The sequence below is a fragment of the Xiphophorus maculatus genome, chromosome 18 (genome assembly GCF_002775205.1).
Source record: "Xiphophorus maculatus strain JP 163 A chromosome 18, X_maculatus-5.0-male, whole genome shotgun sequence".
Classification (NCBI taxonomy): Eukaryota; Metazoa; Chordata; class Actinopteri; order Cyprinodontiformes; family Poeciliidae; genus Xiphophorus; species Xiphophorus maculatus.
Genome location: NC_036460.1, coordinates 4,716,908 through 4,733,728, shown reverse-complemented (window position 1 = coordinate 4,733,728; position 16,821 = coordinate 4,716,908). Strand labels below are relative to the sequence as shown.

At 37.6% G+C, this 16,821-nt stretch overlaps 1 protein-coding gene across 3 annotated transcripts in view; it reads right to left on the bottom strand.

Annotated features, from left to right (window-relative positions):
• The window catches only part of LOC102225392 (serine/threonine-protein kinase PAK 4), a 43,323-nt gene that overhangs the window by 16,173 nt on the left and 10,329 nt on the right, over positions 1 to 16,821 (bottom strand). For 2 of the 3 annotated variants that reach the window (XR_002754356.1, XM_023351494.1), the window contains exons 2-5: positions 3,491 to 3,721; positions 2,291 to 2,484; positions 1,268 to 1,466; positions 825 to 1,058 (exon numbers count right to left, since the gene is read on the bottom strand). Coding sequence is in view for 2 of the 3 variants with exons in the window: in XM_023351494.1 (XP_023207262.1) it covers positions 825 to 1,058; positions 1,268 to 1,466; positions 2,291 to 2,484; positions 3,491 to 3,691 (828 nt within the window). In the remaining variant the exon portion in view is untranslated. Of the gene's footprint in view, positions 1 to 824; positions 1,059 to 1,267; positions 1,467 to 2,290; positions 2,485 to 3,490; positions 3,722 to 14,881; positions 15,180 to 16,821 lie in introns of those variants that run through there. The other variant, XM_023351495.1, reaches the window with a different exon arrangement.

The following is a 16,821-nucleotide window of genomic DNA, read 5'->3' as shown; positions in this document are numbered from 1 at the left end:
CTGTGTGTAGTGTAGATGACACAAACAGCGAGAAAAAAAAACTGGTTTCAGTTGTTCCTCAAAGATCTTTCTGCGTTATTTTTCCCATTGCACTGAATTAATAATATCTTCATCTCCATGTTTTGTTTTAGCGATTCTACCGCAAAAACAAAACACTAATTTAACGAAAACTTCCATAATTTCAATAACATTGTATAAAGTATAAATTATAATCCAAACTTTATTTCAAATACACAGATCAATAGGTCCTTGAGCCATTAGGAATAATAAATATTGTGTATATTGAAACAATTCAAACATGCTGAGGTAAATTACCTTTCTGTTCAGATTAAACACAAAATACAAAGAATGTTACAATAAAAATCTCGAAAAATTATCAGTTTTTTTGCATTTAGTAAATAGAAATAATGTTGGTGATTCTAACCAAACTGATTCAAAACAAGATGTAACAAGAAAAGTTTAGTCTGATTTAACTTTAGACAGCCAGAAAAAAATGTCTGACTTTTTACGAGGTGTATGAAAATATCTGGTTTCAGTTGTAAATAACGTTTTAAAAATTTATGCCTTTAATCAAACATTAGCTTGAACTTTAATACCAAACTGTGCAGTTTGAATATGAAGAACTTTAAAGGACTTTATACAGAAATCAAAAACTTTCCAGACCTTGAAAACATCTAATTGAAATTCAAGCATTTTCCAGGATGTCAAGCAGCCACACAAAAAACTGCGGTAAATACCGGATTCTGATAAATACCGGACCTAGAGGAGGAAATACTTCACTGAACTATCCAGCAGCAGCTTCGATAATCTCGGTCGACTCCTACCTGTCCCGTCGGACTGCGTCCTCCGTCGCTGTCCGTTCTCGGGTACGTGTTGAACGGCCGCATGTTCTGCTGGGCCGTCTTCATCACGCCTTCGGTCACCGGCAGGTTGGGCGTTCGGATGTTGGGTCCCGACAGCGGCCTCTTGTCCCTCGGAGACGTGGGGCTGCCGTCACGCGCCGCATAGCTGGACTTGGGCCGGTGGTCGCTGGCTTGGTCCCGGCGGATCACCTGCTCCTGAAAAACGGAGATGTTGATAAAAATACAACAACAGGCTGGTTCTTAGCTACATTTAATTGTATAAAAAGGAAGAAAAATCTGCAGATTCAAAAGCTGAGATGCACTGATCAGAATTTAACCGGCTGCAGAGATTGGCAGAGAATCCAAAAACTGTACTGTAAGTTTTACTTTAAAACTGAGTGAATCATTTGGGTCTTGGTTGGTACCTGGTCCCGGTCCCGGGGGTCTCTGCGAGGCTGCTGTCCCGAGTCGGACCGCTCCCTGTAGGCCCTGCTGGGCTCCTGGCCCCTCGGCTGCTGCTGGGGCCGGCCCTGCCGGCCCTGCCCGCCCTCGTCCCTGGGCTGGACGCCACGCTGCCCGTGCTGCGGGTCCCCTCCGCCCGGGTAGTCCTGCCTCAGTCTGTCCCTGAGAGCCGCAAACGTGCAGTTAGCAACACCAATTAATCAGTTATTTTCTAATCAATTCATCTAATTTTTGGTTTTCCCACCAATGCACTGTGAGTTTCCATAGTGCAGAGTGATGTCACCTCGTTCAGGGCGGCCATTTTGTTTGACAGCTTCTATTTATTTGAACTTTGAATTCAAGTCAACTCTAATATCCAAAAATTGTACTGCAGCACAAGCAAAACTACTTCAACATGTTTTTACTCGAGTAAAAAATAGCAAGAAATTACGCAAGAGTAAAAAAGTATTTGGTAAAAAGTCTACTCCAGTACTGAGTGACTGATCAAATTATCAATCATTTAATATTTAAAAATTACATCATCAGATGGACCAAAATATAAAGTTAAGTGGGAATTTTGGTATTTTAAGAACCAAAATGATAGTAATTTATATAAATAGCAAAAAATAACAAAATCAGGCAAAATAATTTTTCCCAAATCAGTTCCTTTCAGTAAAAAACTTATGAAACTTGAACAGAAACTGCAGGTGTGTGTCTGAGTCTGGTTAAAACATGTTTTGGTAGAAAATCCAGAAATTTTACTCAATTAAGAGTAAAGACACTTCATAATAAATTTACTCAAAGTACAGCATGGTAAAAATACTCCTAAAAGTAAACTTTTTTCAAAAAAGTTACTCAAATCTAATTGAGTAAATGTCATAGACAGACTTACAAAAACTCTCATCCTGGTTGTTAGAAGGGCTGATTGGGATAAAACCCACGTTTTGAAAATGTTTTTATTTTCTGTTTGTATTTTGTTTTTTAGAAAAGAAAGTTATTTTTCCTACCTGTCTGGGTGGTGCCTGTGTCGGGGGTCGCCGTTCTCCTGCTCTCCACCGGCGGAGCTGGAATCCCTGCGGGGCTGAGTGGGGGGGCTGCCTCGCCGCAGGGAGTTCGATCGAGTTACGGACATGGTGTCGAACTCGTCCAGCAGCCACGTTAAAGAGCCGTCTGCTCCCACCTTCGTGCCTCGTACGATCGTCTGGCGTTTACAGGACAGAAAAGTGCATTTTTTAAATCTAAAGCATGGAAAGGATCCAGTCATTTTCAAAGTCTTCTCTCCACAAAATCAGAGCGCTGCTATCCTGCATAGTTAGGCACTCTTTACATTTAAATAAATGCTTGGGCAATATATTCTTCGCTGAGTTTTCCCATGGTAAAATTCAAGAACATTTCAAGCGTTTTCAAGGTAACTTTTAAAAACATCACACTTTGGAGTTAAATCAATAACACTAAAAAAAAAAAAGACAGTTTCAAGTCCCCATTATATGATGTCTTTTATTATATTATCACAATATATTGTGATAGTATTCTGCATTCTATAGCAGGGACAACGTAAACAATAATATAACAAAAGTTAAGTAAATGTTGACCAGACTGGTCTGAAAAAGTTAAAAAAAATTCTCTAAAATGTTCTTGCTGAGCGTTCTGGCCTTTAGCAAATATAAATAATTTGGGTTATTCCAACTAAAATAAAATCTAAAAACATTGGTTTTATTTAACTTCAGACGGAATTTTTTTATGTCTTTTAATTATGTGTAAATATCTAGTTTCAATTGTAAGTAACGTTTTCAATTCTAGGATTTCACTCAAATGTTAGTTTGCACTTTATTACAAAACTGTCCAGTTTGAATATCAAGCACTTTTCAAACCTTGAAATCACCTAATGAAATTCGAGAATTTTCAAACATTTCAAGCACCTGTATGAACTCCGTCTTCAAAAGTGATCAAAACTCCACCAAGATTCACATTTAAACACTGAAATGAGTAAAATTACAGTTAAAAGTGAACCTTTATGCAGACGACATAGTTCTTTATTTGACTGATGCTACTTTAGGAGCTTTAAGAAACCTTTCAGCGGTTGAAAGTTACTCAAGTTCTTCATTTCGTTGAAGATCTCGACCAAAAATATTCCTCCACACTGGAAGGGAAGAAGCCTTTTGAGTGAAACATCTTCGAGACACGACAGAAAACAGGTTTCCTCTTACCTTTCGCGGTTCTACGGTAGTGATAACCGTCACATCGATGAAAGGCTTTGGCCTCTTGGCCGTGTCTTCGATGAGGGACTGCCATTGGCGCGGCAACCCGACGAACTTCTGCTCCTGCTCGTCAAAGTCCGTGTGGACACGATGCTCAAAGTTGGACGGAGCAGAGATCTGGATTCGAGACTTCTTCTTTTTGGCAAACATGGTGGCAACGGCTGCAAGCTAGCATCAGATCTGCAGCGAGGAAGAAGAGAAGGCGGCAATGTGATTAGCAAATAAATACAAAAGAAAAACCTTAGTGCACCAGCACAATAAAACTGCAATCCACACATTTTATTGCATTAATATCTCATATGCTTGCACATTTCAACCCAAGGACTAATAGGCCGGATGGTGGCATTTATCTAGTTCTGACCTTTAGCTAAAGGTCATCATCAGGCACAAACAAAACTTGAACCCAATATTGATGACAAGACATAAGCTCCAAGCATTTCCTGAAGGGGAGAACAGTTTGAGGAGACGGAGACTCATCTTTAAAAGGTCACTTCCTGAACATTAACAGCAGCTTTTATAACCCAGAGGAGAAAGTTAACACGTTTCAGCTCAGAGCTGTACCAGCATCACAAGTCAAGCCATACAAGAGACAGAGAAACGAAAGCAACAAAGAACAAAACAGAAAATGAAAACAATGAACTGCAAGCTGAGTGAAAATGAGGGGAAAAGCAGCTATTATGCAGGCATTGAAGGACAGTTTTGCTTCCAGAGACTTTATAATTCATTTTGTTTGCTGTTTCTGTTTTAAATCTACAGTTTATCTTTGAGAATGTGTTCTTGCATTATTATTATTACATGATATTACTTGAAAATGGTCTCAAAACAACAATATTATCATTTGATTAATGTTGCGATAATGATACAGTCAGAACCAGAAGTTTACATAATATTTTCCTCACCATCTACAGTTAAATAAGATCAAAGTTCTCTTATTTTAGGTCCATTAGAAACACCAAAATAACTTACGGTAATTTTGCTAAATGCCAGAATAATGAAAGAAAGAATTAAGGCTTTATATATGGCTGAAAAATGTATCACATTGTGAGCATTTCATATCAGTCAATTTCCAGAATGGAATGGTTTTTGTTTTAAATGTATTACAAAATAGTGTTATTGGTAGAGAAGAAACAGATGCTAGGCTACCAGCTAGCTCATTAAATTGGTTACTATCCATTTGGATTTTGGGAAATGAAGGAATTTGACATGATAAATGTTGGAAATCAGTACGTTCCTCTATGAAACCACACACAGAATCATAACGTACACCTGAGTATGTGGGAGCAGCTTCATGTTTTCACCTACGAGCCTCATAACTGTCCAAAAATAAAAATAGATCTGGGTGGAGTGGAAGGAGAATATCAGTGCAACTGAAGAGGAAATTGTGGATAAAAGAGGAAAGATCATGTCAACAGTTTAGCAGCATTTTAATTACTTAAATATAATACAATAATTATGGATAGAGTGAAATCAAAAGCTCATATTTTGACACATTTTTCAGCATTAAATGACAGACAACAAAAAAAGCTCAAACTCAGTTCTAGCATGAAAATCAAGCGCAAGTTGTTGATAGAAAGGCCAGAAGAATAATTAGGTTTTTAAATGTGTGTTTGCTAGCTGGTGAAATTGGGTCACCAGCTGATTAATCGTTGCTGACCTAATATTTTTTTTCTTTTTTTTGCCTGCTGAGCAGCAGTAATCTCCTACTACTGAGAAACATCTACAAGGACAAGTGCACTGCAAAAACGCAAACTCTTACCAAGTAGTGTTGGTCTAGTTTCTAGTGCAAATATCTTAACTTACAAGTAACTTTTTAGAAAGCTATAAGAGCTTGATTTAGCCAATAAAGCCTTAAAATTGATTTTAAAAAGTATTTATTCTACTGGCAGATTATTTTAATTAAAACAAGACATTGTTATATGTTGTAAGTGAAATTCTGCAAATGGAAGAGGAACTTTTTCAGGAGTTTTAAGGTATTATTGACTTAGAACAAACTCCTATTTCTTGCTGAAAAGTTACTTGTCTTTGTCTAAGATATTTGTTCTAACTGGACAAAAATACTCGGTAAGATTTTGTGTTTTTGCAGTGTGGGACATCGGACGTCCCCTGAAAACCAAAGGCTGTTGTGGTTTGACTACATAAAAACCTGCAGGTTGAAGAGAAAACACTCCCAGTAATAAAACACAGAGTCCTGCTGGTTAGCAGCATGCTAAACCGCTAAGGGGGATTTTTCATTTTCATCCAGCAAATTTTTCTGTATTTCCTACAAATAAACGGCGCCGCACCTTCAAGCGCCGCTTAAATAATAAAAACAGACTAAAAGAAAAAAAGATGCAGGGATTGTGGGACAGAATGAGGGAGAGCTGGGTGGGAGCGCCGACTCGGGCGATTAGGGTGGATCATAAGCCAGAGGCTGTGAGTCATGCTGCTGGCCCAGGCAGTCTGCAGAGTTACGACAGACCTTCACAGCAGGGATGTTTGATGTGAAGAGAGACCCACCCAGAAACAGAAACAGAAATGAAAAAAAAAAAAAAACACGACTCAGTCGCTACCAATGTAGCACTGGAGCAGCAGCAACATCCCAGCATTTCAAATAGCAGAGCGAGACAAGATACTGGAAATACTTACCAGAGAGACGTCTATGTATGGAGTCTAAATTAGAGTTAGTCAATGTAAACTTAATATTTTGTGGCATTTAAGAAATAAAAATGTGTTTACAGCCAGGCCTGTCATGATCAGCGGTTGGTAGATTACCCAAATATTTGTCTCAAGTAGCACATCTTTACTGAAGAGTGAAAAAGTATTTGGTAAAAAAATAAATTAAAAAAATGTATCTCAAGTTTTGAGTAAGTGATCAAATTATCAATCATGTAATGTTTAAAAATTACATCATGAAATGGACGAAAATAGAAAGTTAAGAGGATTTTTTGGTATTTTAACAACCAAAATGACAATAATTCATACAATAAATAAAATCAGGCAAAAATAATTTTTCTAAAATCAGTTTCAGGGGCGTGCTGTGGTGGCGCAGGGGGTTAGCACGCCCCACATTTGGAGGCCTTAGACCCGCGGACGTCGCGGGTTCGACTCCCGATCCCGACGACCTTTGCCGCATGTCCTCCTTCAAAAATGGCGCCGGCTCAGCTGGCTGCCTGCAGACGCAGCTCCCGTCGTGTGTGTGTGTTAATCTGTGTATAAAAAATCCTTGCTGTAACTGTGAAAAAATTTCCCTGCAGGGATGAATAAAGTAATTCTTCTTCTTCTTTCAATAAAAAACTTATAAAACTAACAGAAACTACTGAACTTTTGGTTAAAACATGTTTACAGATATTTAATTCCTTATACTTGTTGTTTTGATTATAAGTGTTTTTTTTATTTATTTTACTTATTGTTTGGGTTGTCATGTTATCTGTCATGTCTACTGTTTTGAAACAAATGGTTTCAAAACAATATTATTGTTTATCGCAAAAATTACTGGGACAATTTATCATCTATAATAATTGTCATTGTGCCAGTCATTTCAATATTTATATTTACCTACTATTGACTATGTAAAAGCGTCTCCATTGTTGACATTTAGGGCTCAAACGATTAATCGGATTGAAATAATAGTCAACTAATGGTAATAATTAATCATTAACTGAAATATCTAGAATAAAAACACCAGATAATTATGAAATACTTCTTAAAGTAAAGCCCTGCTTCATCCATAACATCAGGGAAAGTTTCTGACGCTCATGAATCATTCTGACATTTTCATATTTACAGGCTGGGAGTAAAAGAACATTTGGCTCTGAAACTCTCGAGTTTTATCCTTCATCTGGTTCCAAATCACTGTGGGCGAAAAACAAGATTTTACTGCAGCCCTGAGGAGCCAAGAAATCATAAGATGTGATGCAAGGCGAGAAAAATGACAGACAGGAAGCAGATCACAGCGCAGCGGTTCAATGAAGCAGCTTTTTATGGGCTGATTCTGATTAATGGAAACCAAGCAGGCTGTTGATGAATATTTAGAATCCAAAACAAGAAAATAAAATATTTAGATTGAAATTCTAACAATGAATACACCTGAAAATGTTTCAGGAATTTTTTCTTTTAACTGAAAACTGTGGTGGAGATCTACTATTGAAAAATCACTTCATCTGTGTTCACAAGTCATTTCTTCCAAGTCCAAGTTAAGTAAACAAACATTTTCTGATAATCTAGCTCCACCTTAACCCAGCATCGCTTTGGATTAGGAATCCAAACATCTTGGGTCTATGTCATTACAAAAACAATACAAAAGTATTATCTTTTAATTTTCATAAACGTGTACAAGCTACTAAATTCTGGTTTATATAATACTGAAAATTTCTCATCATGTGTTCAGAATAAGGTATAAATTACAACACAATGAGTTAGTCACAGCGTAGCAAGTAAGAAGTGCTGAATTTATGAGGCAACGGAACAGGAAGTGCTTTTATTTTGACATTTCCAGCAGGCAGTGTCCCTAATGTAGCAGCTAGCTTAGCAGTGAGTGAGAGAATTGTGAGGCGAGTTGTGTTTATTTTTTTCTGAAGTGACTCAAACGTATTTAAGGCAGCATTCAGAGTTAGTTTTTGATATGTCCCATATGGGCAGTTGCTCAGGGCGGCATTATGAAGGAGGGCGTGCAGCTAATGGAGGGTTGAAGCCCCTTTCACAGTAAAACATGGACAGCAGGTACAGTTTAAAGCTCACATACCGGCTTCTTTTCAGTTGAAAGTTTTCAAGAAAAAAAAATTTATTAAATAAAATCTTAGAAGTTTTTCACTTTTGTAAATTTTCTGAGTTGCATTTTTGACTTAAAACTCCAAGTTTTTCCTAGAATTTTTCTGGGATTAATCTCAAAATTTTTAGTGCTATTTTTTGGGAAACTTTTGTTTTTGTATCTAGAATGGCCTTAATATGGCGTCATACTTTTCTCTAAACACCAATAATAGTAAAAATATAAAACCTTGTACATATCCACCCGTTGCATTCCTCTGTCATTTTCTGAGTTTTCCCATTCCTGTGTTGGTTTCCCGCCCTCCTCCCAGAGCGAACCGGTCCCTTGCAGTCTGTCCATCCATGCCTGGCTGAACAGTGAGAAAGCCTGTCTGCTCTGTGGACCGAACCGGACTGATGAGTTCTGGACAGAGCCGCTGTCTTCTGGCCTGATTCTAGTATTGTGAGTGGGTGGTCTGCACTGTAAAACATGCCAGTTTGAGTGAATAATGATACAAGTTGAACTGAAGCCAGCTGCGACTATATGAAGAGATTTAGACTGTAAGCATATGGACAAAATATGCTCCGGATTTCTTTTTCTTCATAAAGTTGGCAAGAGAGTAATAATATATTCAGTTTAAACAGACGAGATGATGCATATTATTGGATTCAGAGGAACAGAGAATAATTTAGGGTTGAAACTAGGGGTTGAACCAATTAGTCGACTAGTCGACTAGTCGACTCTAGGACGTCTCGCGAGTTTTTACATTTCATGTCGACTAGTCGCAGTCATGTGATTGCCGGTGGTGACAGCCTGTGCTGATCTGACAGCACAGTATACGTCACAAGACAGAAGAAAAATAAGTTAATACATTAGTTTAAATGATATGTAGATGGATGCATATTTGTGGTTTTACAGTGTTTTTAAAAGGAGATGGAGTTGCAGCTGCAGTCCACTACAAAACACGAGGCGTCTAAAACTCGCCCCCTTCCCGCTAAGGATGTCACTTAGCCGGCTCGCGAGTGTCTTTGTCACGACGATCTAACTAATACATTATAATGTTATGTTGCTGATTAAATAAAGATCTGTGGTAATGATAGCTGCTGATTAAATAAAAGCCTGTAGTTGGTAATGACAGTGTATACTTGTCTGACATATATATAGCCGTGAGTTCGGGCTAAGAATGACACTTCGTGCTTAGAAGTGTCATCAGATCAGCTGTCAGAAGTGTATGACACTCTGACAGCTGATCTGACAGAACACTGGCTACAAAATGGCGTCTTCAAAACAGATCGAGGACAAAACCCGCATCTTGTCAAACAGGTAGAAATTACTGGGTCCTTGTATGACAATGTGCTCTTAGCGAACTCTTAGCGAAGAGAATATTGACAGCGAGTGAACTTTATTTACCCCCCCTCGCGCCACCTCTTTTTATTGTTTTTACATGCCATCTAAAAGATGTGCGTTTCCTTTTGAATGTTGGTTTCCCAGCAACTTATTATTTATCATAAACTATCCCGATGTTTTGTTGTTTCACTTGTTGCTGTTCTGTATAAATGCCGTATTTTTCCGTGAAAACGGGTAATAAAGCCTCTACGTTACTCCAAAGCTTTGCGTCTTGCGTTGCTATGACGTCACAACGACTAGTCAACTCGACATCGACTCGACTTTTATCATGTTGACGTTGACTAGAAAATATCTTAAATCGTTCAATCTGCTGAGTCAGCAGAGCTTCCTGCCGCGCATCGGGCGGAGGAGAAGCAGGTGGTTTCGTTGAATTCAGCTGTAACCAAACGGGATCCGTTCATAACAAGTTCGGCTTGTGATGTTCCAAAAGCACCATGTAGTCAGTGTGATAATTTGACTCCTATAGTAACTATCCAGAGATCATCAGCATCAGCCAGTGTTTAGAAAAAAAAAGTCAGACCCGACTTTGTGCAACACACTTTTCCCCGCTGCTCACGAAGAATCTCCATAATAGACTTAGTAAAAGCAGGAGAAGGGGAGAGTGTGTGTGTGTGTGTGTGTGTGGGGTGTCAATATTTGCCGTGAAACTAGCTAATATAGCCTCCAAGTAGTTGTGAAGGGTTTTTGCGCTTACGTCACTATGACGTCACCGCGACTAGTCGACATCGACTCGACTATTATCATGATGTAGTCGACCTTAAAAAATATGTAGTCGTTCAACCCCTAGTTGAAACTGTTAATCATGATTAATTGATTGATGAAATAATCATCAACTAATTTAGTAATTGATTAATCATTAACTGAAATATACAGAGTAAAAAAACACACGTCTATTTTCTATAACAACATATTTGGAGGAATTATCAAGCCACACATTTTGCATTTAAGATAAAACACCTCTGTGAATATATTTTAAGCTAAAACTCCTCAAGTTGCAGTTTTGGCTTCACCTGGTTCAAGGAATGCTGTTATTGCCTTTTAAGCCATAAAATGTTTAAAAAGGAATTGAATTTTGTTTATATTCATTCAAAAATATTGCTAATATTGTATAAAAGTGGCTTACGCGGTTAAATGAAAAATATGTAGGATGTGTGATTTGTCTTTGAACAATTGAGTAATCGTCAGAAAAACTGATGGAATAATCAATTGCTAAAATAATGGATAGTTGTAGCCATAGAGCAATTCTTAGGAAAAATAGGTTTGTGTATTTTCATCAACAAAATCAGGTTTCACAGATCAAACTCTGCGTTAAGCCTGTGTTGAATGTAGAGTCATTCGGCTCAGATTTGATCTGTTTATATTGACATTTTCAAGCTTCACTAAAGGTCCGTCACCCAAAAACGCATTAAATTACTAGACTCAAAAATAACTGATTCAATGCATTGTTTATCTTGTATAACAAAACATTTTGGTCACAATCCAGTTCGATTCAGGATAAGGCTGAAAGAATTAATCGGATTAACTGCAATGAATTGATGATTAAATTTATAGTGAACTAATTTAATAATCGATTAACTGAGTATAGAGACTTGGGAAAAAAGTCCAATCACTGAAAGAACTTCACAATCAGAGCAGTAATTAAGCCAAAACTGTACATAAAATATATGCATTTTGCATACAAGACTGTAAATATATTTCACCCACAGCTCAAGTGGCAGTTTTAGCTCCACCTGATTCAAAATCTGTTAAAAATAAAGAAATCTGTTAAGCACCTTTTGTTATTCAATTATTAACTGGTTAATCCAAAAATAATAACAGATCAGTCCTAGACTGCAGTGATGCCAAGTCCAGCAGAAAAGGCAGAGCTTTTCACATTAAGTATATTTTTAGCTGTGGATACATCCTTTGCATTCACTAAAGAAATGCTTTTATTGCATTTAAGGCAATAAAATCTTGAATTTCTTATTTAGAAAAGGAACTGAATTCTTTACTTGTATGGTTTTATGCATTTCTGGTATTGACAAAATGCTCACATGGTTAAATGAAAAATCTGCAGAATGTGCCAATTATTTAATTAATCACCAGAATAAACATTAGTTGCGGCCTTAATTCAAAAATACTTTATTAATCGCAGAGGGAAACTAAATGTAACTCATACAATTTTCCACCACCAGTTCTTCTCCAACAAATAAAATAGTGTTTGACCTGACGAACCCTGCTTCTCTTGAAATCTAAAATCATCTCCCTTGTTTTATTCACATCCAAGATAAGACGACTGTTTCCACACCAGGCCTCGTTTCACAGGGACAGATTATTGCTGTGGCACCACATGTGGACCCACAAACACCAGGCATCCACACCAACGCAGACAGAAACAGAAAATAAAAACACATCTTCTACCAAATGCCCACACAGGAAAATACGGAGTTATTCCCACCAAACATGGTTAATCCGCTTTAATCCAACTCCGGTCCGTTTGTCTAGAAACTCCAGTCCGTTTGTATGATACAGACCAAAATAAATGAATACTGGTCCGCCTACAAACCTTGGTGCCGGTTCGGTACAAGTGAACTTTGGTGCAGTTTGAATGCATATATGAACACCAAACACACCAGATACCGTTCCCAAAACAGGAAGTGAACTACAGAGCAGGGCATTCTGGGTAAATACAACCAAAACAAATGAATTAAGCTATCTCTAGCAGCAGAAATGGCTTGATGTCTTTAATCAAAGACAAAAGAGAAACCCCTAAAATCTGATGCAACTCCATTTTCGTTTCCATTTTGTGAAAAGTTTTATTGCGCTCAGTGACTGTTTCCATTACAAATGTGGGCAAAACTTTGTCAATATGTTGAAAAATCACAATTTCACATATGCTGTGTTTCCATTAAATAAAAAACGTAATTAAAATCACACGTCGATAAGTTTGTTCACGCGTTAAGTCATAAAAAAAACACTCTGCGCCATCATCCTCCTACTACTTCCTGTTTTGTTCCTCATGGTTTCTTCCAGTGGCAACATCTGGTGTTTGATCATGTGACTCGTGTGATGCGAAAAAAGTGTTTCTGTTGCAGTTTTGCAAAACATACCAATTTTAATACAACTAAAAATAACCAAACTTATCCTACCAACAAAACTATCAAAAAATGATTTTTACAAAATAAAGCAAATTTATTTTCAAAATGTCAAACTGCGCAATTATGTGGTGAATGGACACATAGCTAAAGTCTTCTTCAGAGGTTGTCATGTTTTGTTCAGTGGTTCTTGGTGCAGCGCCCCCACAGGTGAGGAGGAGAACAGTTTCAAACGGGTTTGGTTGGTAAAAAAAAACTGAAAATGTTGCCACTTTGATCCCCAAACGAACCGAGTGTACCAGATTATTATGTGTGAAAACAGCCTAATAAGGTACTGATACCTGAACTGATGCACAGCTGACTGTCAGCTCACCTTGCTATAAACAAGCAGGAGGGCTTATTTAAAGTCAAATGTCTCTCCTTCTGACCATATAGTTAAAAACTCTTAAAACCACAGGAATTGTGGTTCTAAATTAATTAAAATGAGGCACGAGCTGGAACAGGAAGTGAAGTAAACGGTGCAACCATGAGGTCTCACACAACTCACAAAATTATCCCAATTTATGCCATAATCTCTGTGTTGAAGCAAATTAATCCATTTATCATAGATAATGGTGCTGAAGTTAGTAAATACAACTTGAATCCCAACTTTAATGAGTTTAATCCAATGCAAATACTGTTTTGCATGTCACATTTGAAATTTAATAAAATTGCTTTTTACATACTGACCATAATGACAGCAGACCACAGAATTGAGATAATCAACTTCCTCTGAATGACTGGGAACCTGCCACAGAAAGTGGCAGAATCTATAAACCCACCAGCCAAAAATCTACAATTTCTCACGTTTTAGCTCGAGGTAGCAGCTCTTTAACGGGACAGGACCATTTTGGCTTTACAGTTATTCACCATAAGGCTGCATTCAGGCTGCCCTTATTGTTGCGATGCTCTAATATTAGCTCACTGCTGCTGATAATTCATAGGTTGTTCCCTCACTGCAGCAGATGCAGGATTTCCAGATTTATAAAGGGCTGCAAAGACTTACAGTTCACAAAACTCTTCATACAATTAACCTGACGAAATCTGCTGTGAGCTGACGTTATAAAAACTAGAGGTGAGCGATATGGACTTAAAATTTTATTGCATTATTGTGTAGTACCATTGTCACAACTATGAAGGTGACAATAAGAAACTATTTATAACTATGTTTTTAGGAAACTGTAAAGCTGTGACTGTGTGTCACATCAATTATAGCTTCACAAACACAAATACTGCTCTTTAAAAACATTTATATTTGTATGGCCTCCAGTCACATAAGAAGGTGTGATTTATGACACTAAAATGCACAGATTCAGTGCATTTAGTCATATTTTCAAATGTACCGATGCACCTTTATTGAACAAAATGGAGAACAATAGTAAAAATCTTGACAGTTTGAGGTTTTTTTAAACAGTAATTGGAATTTATGACAGCATATCAAAATATTTTCTTGATAAGAAATTTATCACAATAAATTATAAACAATACGATTAATTCCCACCCTTATTATGAATTAACTTTAATAACTGTAAATAATAATTAACCTGATAACTGTTTAATCATTTAAAATGCCACGTTTTAAATGATTAAACTTTTTTATTTTTTAAGCTGGTAACAAGCAGTGAGTGGTACTGTGTTTAATCAGCATTAATAAAGTTAATTACTTTATTAATGCTGATTAAAAATAGGATTTATTCCTCCAGGTTACAACTGAAAGCACAAAAACAAAAAGGCAGCAGCAGCTCTATCTTATCTGTAAATGGCTGAAATTTTAATTTATCCAAATTTTACCCCTTTTTTTCATTAAAACTCTGGTTAAAAGTGCAAACATCGCCATCCTCCCCCTCTCTGCTCAGCTCCATGTGTCACTAACACTTGTGCAAATAAAGACAGATGACTGTGACGGTGGAGTCCAACAGCTGTCTCCACAGTCAGCAACAGGTCTGAATGGGAACACTGGGAGAGAAATAACAAAAAAATAAAACTTATTCTGCTTTTTATATCCCAAAACCGACCGCGAGATTTCAAGACGACTTTGGGAGAAATCAAACTTTCCTTCTGTCGTGGTGAAACTCAGCTGTGGTCAGCAATACTCACTATGAACCCGAACCAGAACCGAGTCCAGCGAACCAGCACCGGATCCGTTTCCGCGGAGGAATCCAGCTGGGAAGCCGCGACATTAGCCGTGGAAGCGGCGGAACCGAGTGGAGCGGCCGTGGGCTCGGAAACACGAAGCGTGTCGCATTCCTTTGGTTTCAGTGTCGTGACGTTACCGGGTGAGACAGCCGGTCAACGGGGGGAGGAGGGAGGGAGATTAGCGCGGCTCTGTCAGCAGCCAAACACGGGTTAGAAATCACAGACAGCAACGCCTCCTTCCTGCTCTGCGTCCCTCGCCTCACAAACGGACCTGCAGGTGTTTTACCTGCACGGTCACGTGACGCACATTTGACTTTTTACACTTCCTGTTGGGAGGTTCATTTCCAGGTTTGGTTTTGTTTCGGTTTTTTCCCCACAGTAAATAATAAACCGGTGGGCAGCGGACATTTACAAAACGTGTAAAACAAACAGTGATGTGTTCAAGGACCAAAACTGACGGTGGGAAAATTAGAAAACAACCTATTGCTGTACTTTTTAATTTTTTTTTTACATGGATCAAGGTTGAATTAGTTAACAGTGGTGGAACTAGAGGCAAAGTGTCTCTCCTTTATTTGCATTTATTCATTTTAGTCTTTAAACTACCAGAATTTGCATATAAAAGTTTATTTTTGTCTGTCTGATGTCATTAACTATAAATCAGATAATCTGATCAGTAACTCAGTACTTGATTAGCTTTCATGGAATACTCAGTTAATCTCACATGAGTAACTTCTTACAGAAAGCACATTCAAAACAAACCTTGATGCGTTCAAGGACCAAAACTGACGGTGGGAAAATGAGAAAACAACCTGTTCATGTAGTTTTACATAGATCAAGTTTCTAATAGTCAACAGTGGTGGAACTAGAAGTGGGTAGTAACGAGTTACATCTACTTGAGTACTTTTACTACGCTGTACATTTTGCTACTTTTGACTAAAATTTATTATGTTTTGAGGATAGATAGACGGATGACTTACTGTATTAATTTTATTGAAAAAATAGATTGAGAAGTGTTTGTCCTTTATTTATTTGCTTTTTTTATTTTAGTCTTTAAACTACCAGAATTAGCACGTCTGATGTCACTTTTAAATATAAATCAGACAATCTGCTCAGTATCTCAGTACTTAAGCATATTTTATGGAGTACTCTTTTAAGCTTACATGAGTAATTCACAAATAAAACAAACTGTGATGTGTTCAAGGACCAAAACTGACAGTGGGAAAATTAGAAAACAACCTATTCCTATAGTTTTACATGGATCAAGTTTGTAATAATCAATAGTGGAACTGCGCCATCACCTTACAACTACTTCCTGTTGTCGTCTTCTTTGTAGTTTCCTCTGGTGGTAACATCCGGTTGTTAGTCATGTGACTCGTGATGCAAAAAAAAAATGTTTCCATTGCAGTTTTGTGAAATAAACCAATTTTGATACGGCCAAAAAAAACACCTCGGCGTGTTTACAAATTTATTTCCATTAAGCAAATTTATTTTTGAAATGTCAATTATAAGGTCAATGGAAACGCAGCTAGTGCTTCAGGTGAGTAAGTTAAGTGTAGATCAGGTGTTGCACCTTAAAATGCTTTCTCAAAAAATGCTTAGTGATATCTGGGAACCCTCTTTGTTTTGTTTTGGTTTCACTTCTTATCGTTGCGTTCATTCTGCACATGTTCAGGTACAAAACAAACGGGGTAATCGTTCGGTATGCCAGACCAACGAGGCTGTTCTGGATGTTTTCAGTAAGAAGACGTACCAGGACACCTTAAGACCAAGAATATATTCAACTTCCAGCCTCGCAAATGTGTATTTTGCCATTAGATAATGACTCCCTCTCACACAACAAGTGGTGACAGTCTGCCTCAAATTAGCCTGTTTATCTAATCAAAGCATGCTGCTGTGAAATA